We start from the raw sequence: 18,346 nt of genomic DNA, 5'->3' as shown, positions 1-18,346 counted from the left end.
GACCCGACCTGGAATCGATCTCAGATCTACCAGCACTAGAGCCGAAGGCGAAACTAGGGGTTGTAGATCATAGGGATGCGAAACTTCATCCGCTTTAGGCTTATCCGCAACACTAGAAGGGTTACGTTTTTTTCTAATGTACAAAATATTTTACTTTTAATCGGTTATATAAGAAGACTTAAGTTGGTTTTAAAGTACTTTAAGGTTTTTAGTTGAAAGCAAGCCTGCAGTAAAGCGTAAAAAAATGTCAAATTGGCAATTGACCCTTCTAATGTTGAAGGAACAACGGAGTTGCGCGTCCCGTAATGTACCGTCCCTAGGCGAAACCACTCGGTTACTGAACTGATGACTTTCAAAACAAGACTTCTCTGCCAACGGAATAACAGGCCTCCACAAACTGGATGATCTGACGGTAAATTGGCTCCAAGTCCTTTCATTTAGCTGATCGCAGACTTTCTGTTTCATACGAACGACAACGACCAAACGATAGCGGTTTGCAAAAATTATAAAATCCTCATGTTAACTTGGTAATGATAAAGCTGGCACGTCCACGAAGTTCAAGACTCAACTTATGTATTGAATAATTATTGATGAAAACAATTTATTTTGCACAATTTTTCACCTTGCCCTCTTGCCTGAGCTTTCTACATTAACACTGCTATCATTGCCTGACCAGGCACTTGCCGCACAACGTTTTGCGAAAACGTTAAGAAATAAACGTCGGTTGTAATTAACTCGCAATTCAGTATTCAGATCAACTTGTACGTCTCGTTCCTTTTCGTGGAACAATCTTCGCAGGGCGCTCTCATGGTCGTCTGTGCCTGGGGCGATGATGTTTATTAAATTTGTAAATCTTTCGAGTTTCTTTCAATCAACTGAATCTCTGAGGCTTTTGTCGCCACCATCTCGTCGCTGTGATGTCACGTAACACTACATCAACATCAGCGATAGGCGCCCGACTACAAAATAGTTTTGCAAAGCAAATATTGCAGTAGTCCACAGTGGTCTGCGCAATAAGCCATAGACGGCTTGTTGATTCAACGCAACGCCACGTTGTATAGCAGGAGAGTAGAAAACTTTGGTGGTTAGTCTGTTGAATATTTGAGTTTGTTCTCAATGTTAATGATTATCCAGCACGTTGTGACGTTCTCAGCAATTCAAGCAACTTGACCAACAAGAAAATGTTGAGACAAGATATTACCCTGTCACTGTACACAGGTATATATAGCTCATGTGTCTATATATACTGTACATATAGCTCAAACAATGAAAGCTATTAATACTACAAAAAGTGCTCAATGCCAAGCAAAAAGCAAAGCAGAGCGAATTAAATCAAATATAGTTATTACTATCTAAACCCTTGACAGCCTGTTTCACCTAAAGGAAGATCATCAGAAGGTCCTTATTCAAATATAATCTGTACATATAGCTCATGTGTCCATATATACTGTACATATAGCTCATGTGTTCACTGTTGAGATGCAGTATTTACGTTACACAACACACAGCTCACGTTTTTATGCATGTAACAACTCACGGTTGCCTGCCTTTATGAAATGTTGGGTGAGTGTGTGTAAACTAGAAAGCGTCTTGTTGAAGCGGGAGCTGCCTATCTCTGATGCGAGACGGTACAATCATCAACACACGACGTATTATAACGGAATCCTAACATCAAACCAGCACCATAAGGTATTTTGCAAATTCTTCTTGTATTTAGTGATATCACTATCATGTATTGGTTTGGTATGTATAGTTTTTACATGCAAGGATTGATCTATGTTTCAAATAGTTTAAAATGGAATTCAGTGTAGAAATTAAAAGAAAATTTTGCAACATTTTAGTTTAACTCACTTCTCTCAGTTTCGCATGCCCTGCTTTGGCAACGTCTGAAATCCGAGACTTGCGACATTTGCAAAAAAAAGGATCAAACCCAAGGACGGATTAGCAAACTAAACCGGCTCGGAAATTTAGAAACAAAAGCGGCCAAACAATTTATCTAACCAAACTTCGTAGCCTTAACAAGCTACAAAGCTCATTTCACAAACCATTAAAAAAAAAGAATCATCATCATTATGTTCCTTCCTCGTATTGAGAATACGAGATTGTTCTTGATTATGAGCATGTTCGTACTGCACTTTCATAATCCAGTTTTGTCCATTTGAGGATGTTTATTGTCCTTATCATTCTTGGTCTGCATGTGCTTCTTTTTACCGTTTGATTTCTCTTCTTTTAGATCAAATGATCTTTATGAAGAGTTTTACCGCACTGTGTCCGAAATATATTTAATTTTTGCTTCTTTTGACTATTTGTAATAGAATTTTGTTTGAATTAAATATAGCTAATATTTCATCGTTAGTGATCTTTTGTTTCCATGAAATTTAAACATTTGCCTGTATGACCACAGGTCGAAGGCATCGATCCATTCTCACTGTTTTTGTGACACTGTCCAAGTTTCAGAATTGTATAAAAAGTTGTTTTTTTCATCATATCCAGGTTTTCCTTAAAATAATATTATTAACAATTTCGTTATCAATGCAACCAACAAGTTTCATTATACAATATGGCTGTCATGTCACCATGCAAAGACCTCGGAAGGTTAATAGATTTGCAGAATGATTTCAAGTCTCCCAACCTATCGTTTGGTTAGCACAATTGAAGCTTCACTTGCAACTACATCAACTCCATATTGCCACCGAAGGAAGCTGATGCATCAATGTATCACAGAACTTGCAAGGCTTGTGAGCAGGCCTTCCGTGTGTTTCATCTTAATCTTATCAAGATCGGTGTCAATTCTTGCTGCTAATAGTCAATCATACAAATGTTACGAAAATCAATCCTGTGAATGCTTTGACAATTTTTGCAATAATTACCTAGGCCCAGCTTATTTGCTGACTTTCTTGTAACAACGTTCTGAGATTTATGGTTGGTTGCACCAAAAGCAGATCTTGCGACCGATTAAGCTGATTGTGTGATTCGAATCGAAAATCAATTTATGCAAAGTTCATATGTGGATCAGTAGCAAGTGAGATTATCTGATCACAATGGTCAGCAGATTACAATTGGTGCTTGAGGAAACAGTCTAGCCTTTGTGCCTTGGCACTCCACATCTTCCAGCTCTAGTCGCGAAACAAACTATAGCTCTTCCCATTTCCAGGTAGTCATGCTTCTCTACAATATCCTTCCATCAGCAAACACGATGAACATTCAACTTTATGTATTTTCAAGTTTAACTGCGACAAACAGTTTGAAAAGAATTCGAAGACATCGCATCCTGTTCCTAGGTGAAACAAATACTCGACTCAAATGACGCATAAAGCTTTTCCCAGACAGCAACTGAACCGTTATTTAGATTAATTGAAAGTCTGCAAACGTTGAATCAATGTAAAAATGGTTGATCTGCTGTCAGGCACAGTTATGCCGTAGCCCACCTTCACGCAACAATGCTCTATTGCTCATCCACGCCCGCGATCGATTATGAACTTATGGCAGGCTGACCGGTCGTGGATGAGCGGTGGGAAGGAAGCTCGGGTCGCGACCAACTTGTGCAACTTCATGTAGTTTCAATAAAAGAACTAAACAAATCGCTAAGAAAATAAAAATTAGTAAATTAATCTGAACTTGGCTTATTGCACCGTGGATGACGCCCTTTTGCATGGCGCAAAAAACTGAAAGTGCTTGGAAATTATGACGTCACTAAGAGAGAGTTTGAAAGTTTTTCTTGAAGTTTTTCAATGACGTCGGTGGCTTTTCGGAGTTGTTGACGTAATCGTTCGTTTTCGCTACGTAGTCGGTCATTCTCCTCCACAATGCACTTCTGTAACAAAATAAGAAAACTTGAAAAACCGTTTTGCAACATTAACATGATGGTATGACATCCAAAGAAGCGGTTAGAGGAAGGGCCTTGAGTCCCAAGCACGAATGTTGGGGCAACTTTCAAAAACATACTTCAAACCCGAGAACATCGTTCAATGTAACACTGAAGCATGGCAATCACTTACGTTGGTGGTTCCCGTCTCGGTTCCACCGAATGTGATTGATGAGTGGTCCGAGGACACCGACGTATTTGACGAGTATGGGAAGCTTAAAACTCCGCCAGGCGGCTCGTTCATCAGCGGGGTCACTGGAGCGGATACAGATCTGAACGGGAAAGTAGCGTAGCTACAATCGCTCAGACCGCTGTCACGGCGTTCTGCCGACGCCTGATCGTTCGTCAAGGCAACAGAAGATTCAGGAATCGTTGCTTGTAGCTGCTCACATGCATTGTTCGCCTCAGTGATTGGTTTTAGACCGTCTGGAGTTCTGGAATCAAGGTTGTCTTCTTTGAAAGACTTCCCGTGAAGAAACGAAGACCGCTGGGAGCTCGTGCTTTGCAGTGAGGCATCAAGTTTAGATGATTTCTTTTTCTTGATCATGTTGTGCATCTTTTGCAAAGAGTTCCTCCCAGCTCTAGGATTAAGAATAGGGGAGGATGGCTTACGAGTAGGAGGAGGCGTCTTTGACATCAAACTTTTCTTTTGACGGCTTTTCTTCGGATGTAGGTTGGACTTGGAAGAAGTGACGTCAGAAACTGGAAGGGAAACAGATCGATTGACGATGGTGGGAAGAGGTTTACTCTCTGAACACTCAAACGTGTCGTCATCATTGGAGTTTGGACGTGGCAGATCTAATAACAGAAAAATTGAAACATGTCATAACCACAATAGTTTCCATCAGCAACTGCGATTGTATTAATCATTGTTCAATCACAAAGTTGTCTGTCACTTCAGTATCATGAAAATGCAAATCCAGTATTTGTAATTACGCACAATTCTTGATTACTTTGTGTACAGCGACATCTAGCGGTTATAAAATTTACAAACAATTTATTGTCAAAGGAACCGGGTCACTAACGGCGGATGAGTTGTTTGACTTGCATTCGTTAGAGCATGCCGTCAAAGAATAAGTTCATGCTTTCAATAGATGAGGTCATTGTCTTCTGCAATTAAAACAGTTGCTCAGACTGTCTGCACCAAAGAGCGCTAAAAAGAGCAGGCATACTCGCAAAGTGCATTGTTATTCAGAAGCGTCATTGCTTTGATAACGCTAAAACAATTAGCAGCACGAGAGCCCACCTCCATTCACAGAGAAATCCGATTCTGACGACACAGAGCCTTTTTCTCCTTGTTTCTTTTTATTCATGTGCGAGGTGGCGCTATTGCTCCGATTGCTCGGCTTGATCCTGCATTCCTGAACAATTCTATCCTTGCAGTGCTTGTGGCAGTTTATAGCACAACCTAGCGGAAAAGCGATAATTTACTTTGTTTAAGTTACTTTTAGCGACACAACAACAATGCAACAAGTGGTGGAATTCGGCCGGTTCGCGCGAACCGCTTCCTAAGCATGAAAAAGTTCGCAGAACAGGTTTCTGGCAAACTTCCTGGAGCGAACCCAGTAGACAGGATAAATGGGGAGCACTTGGTCGCGTGATTTCTCCCCAAACTAATAAAACGATGTTTTTGCGCTCGCTCGATCTTATTTTATGAACCTAACGTGTGGCGACGAAACACATGATCTCAGCGGTGGAAATCCTCTCAAACTTTTTTTGAAATTCTTCTGAAGTGAAAGAAAAAATATTCACAGTGTAACTTCAATTTTAAATCAAAACCTGTCGTTTGAACTTTTACAAAAATCTAGTTTTTAATTTATTAAATTTGGTCAAATTGGCTACAAAATGTGAGTCTCGATAAAGAAAAACAAAGCATTACCATTGGGCCTAAAAATGCACAAAAACCGATCAAACTAAGGTTAAAATTGTCAAAATTGTCTGGGGGCAAGTCCCAACACCCCCCAAAGTCTGTTTCCTATTTTGGACCTAAATTTTAAATTATTTATTTTATCTTGCTAATTCCAATAATAATTTAAAATATCTGGTACTCTCTCCCAAAATTTGCTTCCTGTTCTGCTGCTGAATGGACCTGATGTAATCATACGCAGGGTTGCCAGATGTGGCTAATTTTAGTCAAAGAAGCCAATCTGCTATTTTCGCGTGGCTGAAAATATTTTTGAGAAATTAGCTAATTTAGCTACATACGTGATTTGAAATGTCTATAAGAAAGTGTATAGATTATTACGGTAAATAAAATAATTGCCTTAATAAGCCTATTTGTATTTGTAGACGTATTTTTAAATACCCTTACAAAGAATAAGTTGATCTTCAACAATGAGCAAGGAGACGAACCGGTTGCTCTCTGGATTGAATCCCAACACTGCGCTCATTATATCATCGGTTTTACAACGCAATGATATTAAGCATGTTTTATTTTGTGCTCATATGCAACCCACTCGGTTGCAACTGGGGTCATATAATGCAACCCCATTTCAACGAGGCCTTCTAACCGCGTTGCCATAACGTTACCAGCCATAGCTCAACTGCATTGCGGGCAACGGGAACCAGTTAGTGCTTTCTCAACTAAACAGTATTGTCAATCAAGTTTAATATTTTCATCAAACTCCAGGAACAACTTCCTGAAAATCTGCTCTGGCACGCAAGGTGTTCTCTTGATGACGCTTCATCCAAACTCTATTCTTGCATAGATCGAGTTAGCGTCTATTCTTTGCAGCTGACTGCCTAGAAGAGCCTGCTGATGTAGCTGTGAACAAACCATCTATTCTACACGCACCTTCCATCTTGTCGCATTTTATAATATAAGCATTCTTAAAAGTAAATTGTTTTCTAGCTACTGTATTCATAATTCTTCATTTTTGCAAACTATATTTGCCACCACGTTCATCTAATGTCTGGTGATGTTATATAAACGCAAGTTCGTGTCGACGCCCGTCAGACGCACTCGATGCAATGCACATTTTTGTATCTCAATATATCACGCTTTTATGATGTCACACACAAAGACGATTGACGTCAGACACGTTCGCGGCCAGAACATTACCAAAGAGGCGGCAGTTTAGTTTCGGTCGATTACAACTACTGGGGCATCCCACATTAAATTCCCAAAGCTGAGTGCAAACTTGGAACAAATGGAAATCGCTTGTTGAGGTTCCACAACTATGTGGAACACACAAGGAAATTTCTTAAACATTTCAAAATGTTTAATTTACTAATAATGCTGGAACCTTGGTGTTTGAAACTGCGTTAAGTGTTTTAGAATGCTTACCTCGACATTTCCAGCCTTGCTTTACCAGTCCCCATAGCTGAAAAAGTAATAAAATATAATTATTTAGTGAAAACTTCTTGATGTCGAGATGCACAGCTACAGGTTTGCTCAAGAGAACCACTTTGCGCATTGATGAAGACTAATCCAGTGGAACGTAGTTGAATTCACAACCAGGAGCAAAGTTATAATGTTCCAAACTGTGGCGGAAGCACAACGTTGTTTCTATGTCGAACCAGCGAAGTCAACAATGTACGCGATGTTTTGCCATGCAACGTGCCACCGACATCGTTTCTGTTACGCTTTTCAGTGATAAATAAACCGCCGAGACTATTTTGTCTTTGCAAAGTGTCCCGTAATAAATAAACCCACAGTGACTAATGTCTATCAAGTTGGTTTCGCATTAGCAAATTGATCTCAATCATGTAGATACAACGCTTACCAGTCTAGTGCACTCCTCGCAGAATGTTGGGTGGAAATACGTGGTTTCGACGAAATCATGTTTGAAGCTTTGACAAACCTGATTTCGTCGAGTTGAGCTGATCTTCAAAAAGTAGTCAACCATCTCTGCCATGCTAATCCGCCCGTCCCTGAAAAGAAGAATCACTTTAGTTGGCTACAAACTAACCACAGGAATGATGAACCAAGTTGAGAGGGTTTGATGAGCTAGAGATGCAGATCGTTTATCTGAAGCAAATTGATTAATTTTAAAGAAATAGGCCTGCATCCCTGTCGGCTAGGATTAATCGTAAAACATGTTTTATTGATAAATGTTCCCATAAGTGGGGGTGGCCAGCTCTATCCTTGCAGCGATTGCCTGCACTCTTATTCTCCATCTCATTCTGTCCATCGCATCTTACTTCTTTAGTCCAACCATGACAAGTAATAAACTTTCATGATATTGTCGTTCATAGACAAGAACTATTTTATGGATCGGAATTAAGACTTTGATGTTTTGTCTTGTAACTCGGGTTTTACTCAAACTACTTGTTCCATCATACTCACTTGTCCTTGTCAACAGTGGCGAAAGAGTCCAAGCCGGGGAAGTTTTGAATAAAGTTTCCAAACTCAACTTCGGAGATGAAACCGTCCGAGTTTTCGTCGTAAGTTTTGAACACAGACTGCAAAAGAGACCGAAAGAGCAGAATAACGTTGGAATCAAATACTAAGAATTGTTGTTTTAATTGGACACGATCGTACACGACTGTGAAACTATAGAAAGTTGAGTGCAAAGGAAATTCCAATGCAGGTTTTAATAAGCGGAGAAACTAAAAAAAAAACAATAAAATTGATAGCAACTCTATACATTAAGAAGATTCCAAATTCATGGGAACGCTGTGACTCTTTGTTCCTATTTTTTCCATCTTAGGTATTCTGAATACTATGACTTCGGTCTGACGAAGCTAAATCTCGACTGTTTCGAGTGGCTACGTGTAAAAACGTTCAACCACCGAGGAATGTGGTCACAGAAGTTGCCGTTGGAATTTCCGCTTGTGCGTTGCTTGACTGCACAGTCCAAAAGCTGCACCATCGTTGCTTAATTTTCCTGTTTCTGGGACATTATCTACTAGTCATTAACAAATTTATAGATTTTGGCGTCATGGGCCACACACCCGGGGTTACAATTTGAAGTGGATAAAGTTGTGAGCAAATTCTTGCCACAAAAATATCAGCCAAATGACCTTATGACGTACCCCAACCATCGCTGTGACGTGCTGTTTGATTGTGTCGTCACCGAACTGGCAAGTGAAGCTGGCAAACTCAGCAAACCCCATGTTGATCATCTTGGACGGGGAGGGCGTCTGCAGACGGAACAATGGGATAAAGAAACGTCACAGAGACGACCGTGATTCACTCTCAGTTCAGACAACTTTGGTCAGCAACAAAACTTATAATAGTTAGAAATGAAGAAGCCCATTACACTAAGAATACACAAAATATTAAGACGTGAAAAATTTCAAAATAATTTATTAAACTAATTTTAAGTTTTTACTTTTTTCCACATTTTATCAGGATTTCATTCCCATCATTAATAACTAACCCGCCACTTTGCAACTGGAATATCTGGGTAACTCTATTGCGAAGAAATCCACAAACCATCACTCACTTGTCCAGACGTGCTGTGCTTCGTGTCACGAGGCTCCCTGCTAATGGACAACTGATATATTTCTTCCTCGTTATAATAAAGGTATAAAGAAACTCTGAGAGTGTTGAGCAGGTCAGGGTTAACTTCATAGGGGAAGCTGACTCGTTGTAAAGGAACAAGTTCCTGTAAAGAGAACGATGAGAAATTAGCCAATTAAAGTCTTCTAAGGTTAGGTCTGAAACTGGACAATGCTTTAGACACCAGTGGAAACTGCAACGACAGACATCGGTATTTCGATAGTCTGTGGTAGAATTAGTAGTGTGATATTGATGAGCCCAGCCTCATGTGGGAAAACAAAAAAACAACAACTGTTATGTTTGCCGAGACACAACTCTACAAAATTTACACATACACCGGCTACTTGGATAATATGTCCTGCTGCTTTTGTTGCTTTGTGGAACTGCTTTGAAAGGTTTGTTGGAGAGGGAACTTGAACTAAGGCTTAAAAATTCGAATTTTCCCCATACCTTTATTTATAGTCCAGAAATTGTGACTGTTTGTTCACGACCAACCCTGGTTTTGAACCGTTTTTTTTTTTTTTTTTTTCAGTTGTACTAGTGTAAATGGGAGCAGCTGATTGGCGCTGCTCTTGCCTAATCAGGTTGAATTGTTCAACACTCAGGGTATTTAAGCGCTTCTCTATGTTTGTGAATTGTATGTTGTTGTGATGTACGCTTATATTAAAATATTGTAATAAAAACTACTATTCTACAATAGAATCTGATTAGCAAAGAAAGTTATTTCTCTCTCAAGGAGCAAGATCACTGCACCACAAAGACACGAAAGATGACGGCACCCACCTGGAATGTGGAACCGATCATGACCATTTTACGTACGTTGATCAAACCATCTCCAACCCTATCCGGGAGGGCGGCGTGGAGAGCGATGAAATCCTTCATCAGTATGCCTCTGCCGGGAGAAAAAGCATTAGCAACGTGCCTCACTGTCTATTGAACGTCTCAATAACAACCAATCCACCTCTACAACACAGGAAGTGACGAAGGGGAATTCCCTGCTAGACAAACAGGAAAATGGCAGCAAGCGGAGATACCCAAGAAGCCTCATCCTTTTAAAAGGACGACTACACAAGCGAGTTTGTTAGTCATCATATTTTGTCGAATAGACGTCTAACAAATACACGATACTACAATGTTGCAGCGAGTGTTTGAACTACGACACAATCACAAGATATAAGCAGTCTTGTGCAATGATTAATGAGCGATGCAATATGTTGGTGAGTCAGATACTTTCACAGAGCGAGTATAAAAATAGAGCCCGCGTAATACAGCAACACAGGAAAGTTAAACAAGGTGTTGGTTGAAAAACAATGAAAGATTACTTCTGAATAACAAAACTTCTGCGTGTGCCGAAGCGTGACATAGAATCAAAGCCACTGAAGCTACTTTGTTGAATATTTTGCAAGAAAGTATTTTTGTTTGTTTTAGCTTGTATGATAACATGTAGTTGTTGCTTAACAATTTGTTCGTTAAAGAAACGAGTTGTCTTTGCATAACTGTCCATTAATGCGGAAGGACGTGGCTGTTTTCACAACAAATATCTCAAACTTATCATCCACCCACATGACAGGTATCTTGAATTGATCCACGACTTGGCTGTAAGCTCGTCTGTACCCGCAGTAGTTCGACTTAGAATCAAGGAGGTCTATGAATTCATCGAGTGTCTGCGGCAAAGAATGTGGATCAAAAGTGGGACATCCTCACATTGTTGGCAACCTACCATGGCAACTTTGTCGCGTTACCGTTATTTGCACATAGAAGGAACAAAAGTAAAGGTGTCATCATATTCCTTCAAGGTGTCATTACAATTTGTTACTTATGAGGGATCTGGTGCGACAGCGCAATTTAATGCTTTACCATTGTTCCATATCGGCTTATCAAGAACCTTAAATGAATCCATAGTCGTCTCAAGACGTACGCTTGTTGGCTGGGATCACTCAACACTTCTGTCTCAAAAACTCACCTTTAGAGTTTCTTTAGGGACGGCAGCCATCGTCTTCTTCATCCTCGATATGGCGGTGTGGGTCAACGCGCCAACTATCGCCATCAACGTATTGAAGTTGAGCATGGCGAATAATTTCTATAAACGTGAATATTACGTCATGTAACCAAAATCTCAGGTTTTAAAAGAAGTATTGTGATGTTTGAAGTCAGTCGTTATCATAAAGATCAATATTCAACATCTCATGGAAACCAATCACGTCACCTAGCGGTGAACTTACCTTGGCAACTTCCACAAACTTAACAATAGCGACAGCGCGCTCTTGTGGCTTGTGATGATCAAGTATCATGCACTGGACCCAGTGTGTGATGTTATTAAATAAGAAAACAACTCTTTCCAGTTTTAGATTGTCTTTTACAGCGCCGTGCACCGCGTAGTCGTGGAAGTCCGACAGCTGTAAGGCAATGCGACGTCAGCTAACACTCATCTTCTACAATCCATTGTTATCAACAATGAACAACTGTTAGAAACACCATGGCCATGGAAACACAAATCTGTTTTCAAGCAAAGTGAAATAACAATCACGTTACTGTCAGCTTCAACAGAAGTCAGGGATCGACATCTCTTACACGGTGCCAGTTTGTTTGGTGCTTACCGTCAACCTCCGGAAGCTTTTGTACTCCAGGTAGGACATGTGGATGGCAATCTCCGCCGGCTCCAGATGATTGAACACTAGAGATACTTTGCGACGCTTCCTGCTTAGTTGGGAGGGTCGGACGGACATGTGAGCCTCTGACATCCATTTGTAGGAGTCCCTGGTGAAAATAAGGGGAAATTAATTTGCTGTTTAATGCACCGTACTTATCTGGTTTCAATATATCTAGAGTGAAATACGCATGTGCCTCTTGTAGGTTGCTTTGTAATTGAGCTGCGCTTGCACTTTAACGCCTGGGCAAGAGCTCAAAGCTTACAGAATTAAGGTTCCACCACACAAAAATTTAGCATCTCTTCATATCCGTGCATCTCGTAAGCAAACAAGCTGGTGTACCAGAAATGTAATCAAAGATTAGAGACCGATAATAATAGGCAGAATAACAACTCCAAAACCAGAACTTTGGTTCGTGGGTTGTCGTGAAAGTAAAAATCTGGTTAAAGCCGAGAATGACAGATTATGCCGAAAATTCTTTTATTATACAATCGTTCAGCACGTCTCCGACGGAAGTAAACAAAGATGCAAGCCATTTGTTTGGAGGGTTAGAATGCAGTCGTCAGCCATTGAAGACTGCGAAAATACGTCATACTGAACAGCGATTGTGAGATAAAGCGACAAGTACTCGCGTGCAAGTGGACGTGACGTCATGATAAGCATTTGCTTGGCTTGTTTATAATTTCACGGATGGCAACATCGTCGATTGATCGTCAACATACGTCTCTTTAATGTAAGTGAACGAAATAGCTGTATCACTTAGAAAGTCTTGCCATGACTGGTAACGTAGGCCGCGACATGACTTGCAGCTTGCCTATTGCAAACTGAGGCATGGCATGAGTGGTGGGATGACGACGAGCACGGTTGCCACTGAGGGGAAAGGAACATTTTGTGACAACTCTAAAACCTTAGAAGGCACAGAGGTGCTTTCAGCGACCGTGCCGTGTTCACTAAAACCTCTTTGTGGTAGCAATGGCTCGGTTTCGAATGTCGACGATTAAAAATATAAAAGATGCATAAGACTCCAACCAACCAGCTTTAACCAAGATTATGAAGAAAACAACAAAATTTAAGATACAGCATGAGACTGTCCACCAGGCATTTTATAATGAAACAATTTCTTGCGTTCTTCTACAAATCTAGTGATTGGAAACTACGCTACAACAAAATGTTGAAAATTATAACCAGCTTGATTTCCGGCGTTTCGTCAGTTAACACAGAGATTGCAACAAATAAAAAGTCGCTGCTCACCAGCAACTAGCACACCACAGGAACATATTGACAAAATAAGGGAATTTGTACGAAACATGAAACTTGAGGGTTACCAGATTTTTTTTAATTTGGTCATTTTCTATTTTTTTAATATTTAATCTCACATAAGCTGTGATTGAAATTGAAAAGGAGACTTTCACAAAAACTGACAAAACAAACACTTTTATTTGCCGCAAAAGTTTTACAGCGAAATACGGAGAACAAGAGACAGTATTTTGGAAAAAAGATTGCAAGCAAAAATGTTATTCAATCGATTGTGTTTCGCTTTTAGCAGCATGATCGTTTTTTACTTCAAAAATGCAGATACAAACGACCTATTTTAGCCTGATGCTGCGAGTTCACTGTGGTAATAGCGGTTTGCACTAGCTTTCAAAACACATTTTCCTAGTCATGTGCTATGACGAATAACAAATGACTAGGGAACGGTGTTCCGAAAGCTAGTGCAAACCGCTACTACCACAGCGAACTCGCAGCATCAGGCTAAAACAGGTCGTTCGAATGTACATTGAGAAATAAACATAAATTTTGTTCATCGTTTTGTATTGTAAAAATCCATATGACCCCTACTCCACAACCCTAACTAAGTCTTAAGCACCGAGCGATCATTGTTCTCTAATGGGCATCGATGATATATTTCGATTCAGGGAACGATGTCATAGAAGTTGAAAGTACATAAAGTGCTCAAGGAACTTTTATATTTAAAAATGTTTATGATGTCAATTTCTCACTTGTTGCTCAAATCAATGAGGGATCTATCGACTTCCTGGTCATTCAAGCTTAAATTTTGGAGATCTTGTAGAGCTCTGACTAGTTTTAAGTCCAAGTCGAATATATGAGGATATTTGTGGAGCCAAAACCTACAAAAAAATGGAAATGTTAACTTTGGTTCAAACAAGCCTATTGTGAACAGTGTTTTGATCGGGGCTTAAAGGTTTCGCACCAGGCGTACCATAAAACCTCAAAACTAAGTGGATTTATAGTAAATGAGAACGTGGCTTTTCACCAGCGATAACTTAGGTTAATCGTAGATCATTACCTGATAGCATAGAATACTTTGCTTCCGAAGCCCTCAGTCGACTTTTCTTCTTCATACGTAAAATCATCGAAAGAGTTAAGGAAGTCACCACAAGTAAACTGACATGCGCTGTGACATCACAATTGTAATTTGTGGTCATCGTAATGTACAATTAGAAAACCAAATATTGTATGAAAAACAAAATTTGCATCAAAATAGCTTTTTAACCGCTACCATCCACAATATGTTTGGTCTGGGTTCTTCATCGTGTTTGAATGATCAGGGTCATGAGTATGCTTAAGCCATCACCGAATTGCTAACAAGATTTACTTTTTGGATTTTAAGGACAACGGCAAGAAACAGCTTGTTTTGCCTTTGTAAGGTTTACCTCATTATTAGAAGCTACAATACTTTGAGAACAAGACGAGGTGGCAGAAGCAAGCTGCGCTGCATGAGAGTGCAACATGCATCAGTGGTTGAAACCGTGCGCTTGCTACTTTTCGTCTGAAGAACTGATGTCAACCACATATAATTTTAACCTACAAACTGATAGATGCGTCATAAGGATATAGTTGCGAGAACAGGACCATGAGCTGTTCTGACGTCATGAACCATCGGTGGGTGAGGAAGAGGATGCAGAGGAACTCCTCGTTGCTGCAGTTGCCATCTCTGTCTGTAGGAAACAAGCGGATCACCAAAAGTTAAGAGAGTAGTGAAGACCATCATTGTTGCTTTCAATTCAGACTGGTTCGATCTCGAGAACACGCGCCAACGGAATCATGACGTCAATGAGCGATAGTGGTTTCAATTAATTGCACAAACTGTGAAGTTATTACTGTTTTTTTAAATCAAAAATAAACAATCCATGACCAAGTGCACGAAATATTCTTTTCAGCAAATGCAAATCAAAATAACAAGATTAATTCCATGCATCGTTAGCTAGTGTACTAATACTCAATGAGGTTTGCATTGCCTGATATAAAAGTGACACACGGGACAAGCCCAGGCATGTGGGCCACCAATGCTTTCAAAGTTTTCTCCACAGCTAACCAAAAGGATTGCAGAAATATCACAGAATATCAACGGATAAATTGGAAGAGCAAATAAAGATAAAGTGCACTTTGTATGCCCATCCTCTCTTGCAGCACTCTGCATTTCGTAAAGCTGGGCTATTTTGAAATTACAAGTTGACAATGGTATTGAATTTTATGTGTCTGCGATTTAATACCTTTTTGCATTACTTATAAACAGTTCATTGGATTAATTGAGGGAATCTTTTTCCTCGAAGTAAGAAAGCTTCTTTGAAAGCTTCAACCTGGCAGTTTCGCATACTTGTATAGGCTTTGAATCACTGACGCAGGCCCGGTCACCGAGATCGACAGAGTGAAGTTTCCGATTGTTGAAGTGTTGTCATCTGTACGTTATTCCGTCCACTAGGTGCCGCTGAATGGAGAGCTGTCCTTTGCCAACTGAGCTATCGGAGCGGTCTCAAACATTCCTCCAGATATATGGTGCAACTAAGTTTGCGTTATGGCAGCCTTTATACACAGGCCATGACAACGTGCTGCTTTAAGTTTGAATGAAGGTCGATTTGTTAGCAGCCAAAATCGCTGATATAAGTTGATAGTTTGAGTATTCGTCAATAAATACCGTCTTTGTATGTATTTTGTGTGATTTGGAGTTAATTTTGTTACTATACATATTAATGGACTAAATTTTGGCAGTTGTGCTGGAAATCTAAAAACGTCTGGCAACACTGGTAATAGGGAAAGGTTTGTCATTATTTCAACGTAAAATCAAAAGTTTTGCAGTGATTTGGGATTCAGGGATCACACTTTGGCAATTTGGTTTTTCAAAACTATCATTTCAAAGCGATATAAAGTAAATTTAGCTTAAAGTTCAAAATCGAAATTACATCGGCCTTCAGTCAGATCGCTATGGTTAGCGTCTACTGTAATTTTGGAATTTAAAACGTTTGCGCTGCAAAGTCATAAAACTTAGATGCACTCATTATATGGTGTTTGCAGTGATGACTGAACAATGTGAATCAAAGAATGCGTAAATTAAAATTTTTCACTGATATTTTAATGCATGCAATGATTCTCTCATGCCTTGAAGTAGGACCTTCTCGTGTATGGCAAATACTGCCTGCTGAAGATGTTAGTTAGACAGAATTTTGTGTTGCCCCCCAAAACACGACTACGGATGGATACAAACGATCAAGCGTCTACTCACCGAAACAATCAGCACATTTCCTCACAAGGAACTCAACGCTGGCAGGATCGTCACGTGATTCTCTAATATCCGACACGTCACCATTTGATGACGTCAGTTGCTTGTATGGTGCACCATTCGACACATGCCTCATCATCGTCACAGGGGAAGACTGGCGTAACCGTCTGCACCTTTCAGAGGTGACCAGAGGGGAGAGTTGGCACACTTCACTTCTCTGGTGGATTGTGTGGTTGTGGCTGCTGCTATAACGTCGAAGCCTCTTTGATGAAACAAAGCCCAGAGCAAAATCTTTGAAGCGATGTCTTTGTTTGTCATCCAAGTTGAGAATCGTGTTATTAGCAGGTGCGTTGTCACCTTGTCGATGCTTGTTCCCCTTTATTTTGTTCGACAAATCGTGAATGGTGTAGCTTCGTTGGCGCGGGTTTAAAAGTTTCTTTGGCGGCGGAGTAATACTAGACAACTTTCGTGCTGGCGGAGAATAGTTTGAGAAATCAATCTGTAAAGCATCGCAGTAATAAGGTGCACGCAAGCTAGTGAGGGACAGACTTCAATACCAAACCTGGAACGCAAACTTGGATATTACATTAATTAAACTTTATATTTCTAGTTTTGTTGTTCATCAATAAATATTAGTTGGATAACAAATTATTAAACATTAGACTCGAAATGTTATCAATTCTTGTTGAAAGTCGTTCCTCGTTCCACTTGGCAGCACTGGAAGCAATTTTTATAAAAACGCTCGCTCCAATCTTATAACACCAAAAGGAATTTGTTTATGCCTTAAACTTAAAGCTCCTTCGTTATTTTGAATTTTTCTGATTAGCCAAATTTACATTTTGCTTTTCTTCTACGATAAATACTTCACCACATTTCAGTTTATTTCATTCTGACGATAGCTCCTGAAGAGAGTCAGACGAAAACCTACAGATTCGTACTATGTGCAAACTTCTACTTGCAATTTTCAAGTTTTATACCTCCAATCATCTCTTCAACAATAAACTTTGAAGTTGTTTCAATTTCAACAAAACGTTCAATAACATTTTGTTTCCTTACTTGGGACTTTGCGTGGTTTTGACGTAACAGCGCTGAAGTTGATTTTCTGCGGACGACTTTGTTGACGGTTTCCTCACATGACTCTGGACTTCCTCGTCCGTGGGAAAACAATTGTGCCCAGCTATAAGGCATGTCAGATTAACAAAATATAATCAACAAATTCTACATTAGATTCTAAACGCAAGCAAAACATAAGTCATTAACAGAGGAATCCCTCCACCTGAGTTCTGGCCTGATCAAAGATTCCTAAAAAAATTAGAAGCTTGGACGCCGACCCAGGGTGCCTCTGACCAGGAAGCCGGCCCATCATTACCGAATGCTCAATGCTGCGCTTACGATAGACATGCCCAATAAATGTCATTTACCTTTTTATAACAGTTCTAACGGGGTGAGTTGGAACATGGGGCGACTTAGAACATTACAGTTTTCCAATGAAATGTTTTACTTATAAATCTATTGCTGCCACCTACAGACAGTATGTGCCACACTCTATCACACGTGTTGTTTTCGTTTCATTTGTTCAAAGTTGTGCGGAGATAGGAAGGATGATATGTTTTTCAGTGCTGAGAGTAATTTTTGAGGACGCTAAACAAAGTTTAATAAACTTATAGCTGCGTTTGTCAACAGAAAGTTCTTTTGCGCAATGATTAGCTGTAGTCTTGTACTTTAAATATTGCATAGTCAGTTTTGTTCAAATAAAGTGTAGATTGTAAAATTAGATTTTTTTCAATGCTTCCATTGATGGGGTGAGTTAGAACAGTGGCTGTGGTGCCAGTTGGAACATGTTCCAACTCACTCCACTGTGTAAGAAC

At 39.9% G+C, this 18,346-nt stretch overlaps 1 protein-coding gene across 1 annotated transcript; it reads right to left on the bottom strand.

Annotated features, from left to right (window-relative positions):
• Positions 1–3,203: 3,203 nt before the first annotated feature.
• On the bottom strand, positions 3,204–17,691 carry LOC145784318 (RAS guanyl-releasing protein 2-A-like). The gene is made up of 18 exons (XM_082596117.1): positions 17,535–17,691; positions 16,482–16,977; positions 14,817–14,919; positions 14,268–14,324; positions 13,960–14,088; positions 11,909–12,068; positions 11,534–11,707; positions 11,275–11,391; positions 10,875–10,975; positions 10,095–10,203; positions 9,256–9,417; positions 8,843–8,950; positions 8,154–8,269; positions 7,591–7,738; positions 7,152–7,188; positions 5,112–5,273; positions 3,999–4,663; positions 3,204–3,814 (listed from the first exon to the last, which is right to left on the bottom strand). The coding sequence occupies exons 1-18, from the start codon at positions 17,664–17,666 to the stop codon at positions 3,683–3,685; spliced, it is 3,108 nt and encodes a 1,035-aa protein (XP_082452243.1). The 5' UTR covers positions 17,667–17,691; the 3' UTR covers positions 3,204–3,682.
• Between the last annotated feature and the right edge of the window lie 655 nt (positions 17,692–18,346).

The sequence above is a fragment of the Aplidium turbinatum genome, chromosome 15, assembly GCF_918807975.1.
Source record: "Aplidium turbinatum chromosome 15, kaAplTurb1.1, whole genome shotgun sequence".
In the NCBI taxonomy this organism is placed as follows: Eukaryota; Metazoa; Chordata; class Ascidiacea; order Aplousobranchia; family Polyclinidae; genus Aplidium; species Aplidium turbinatum.
Note: the sequence above shows the minus strand (reverse complement) of the source record. Positions and strands in the feature narration are given on the sequence as shown.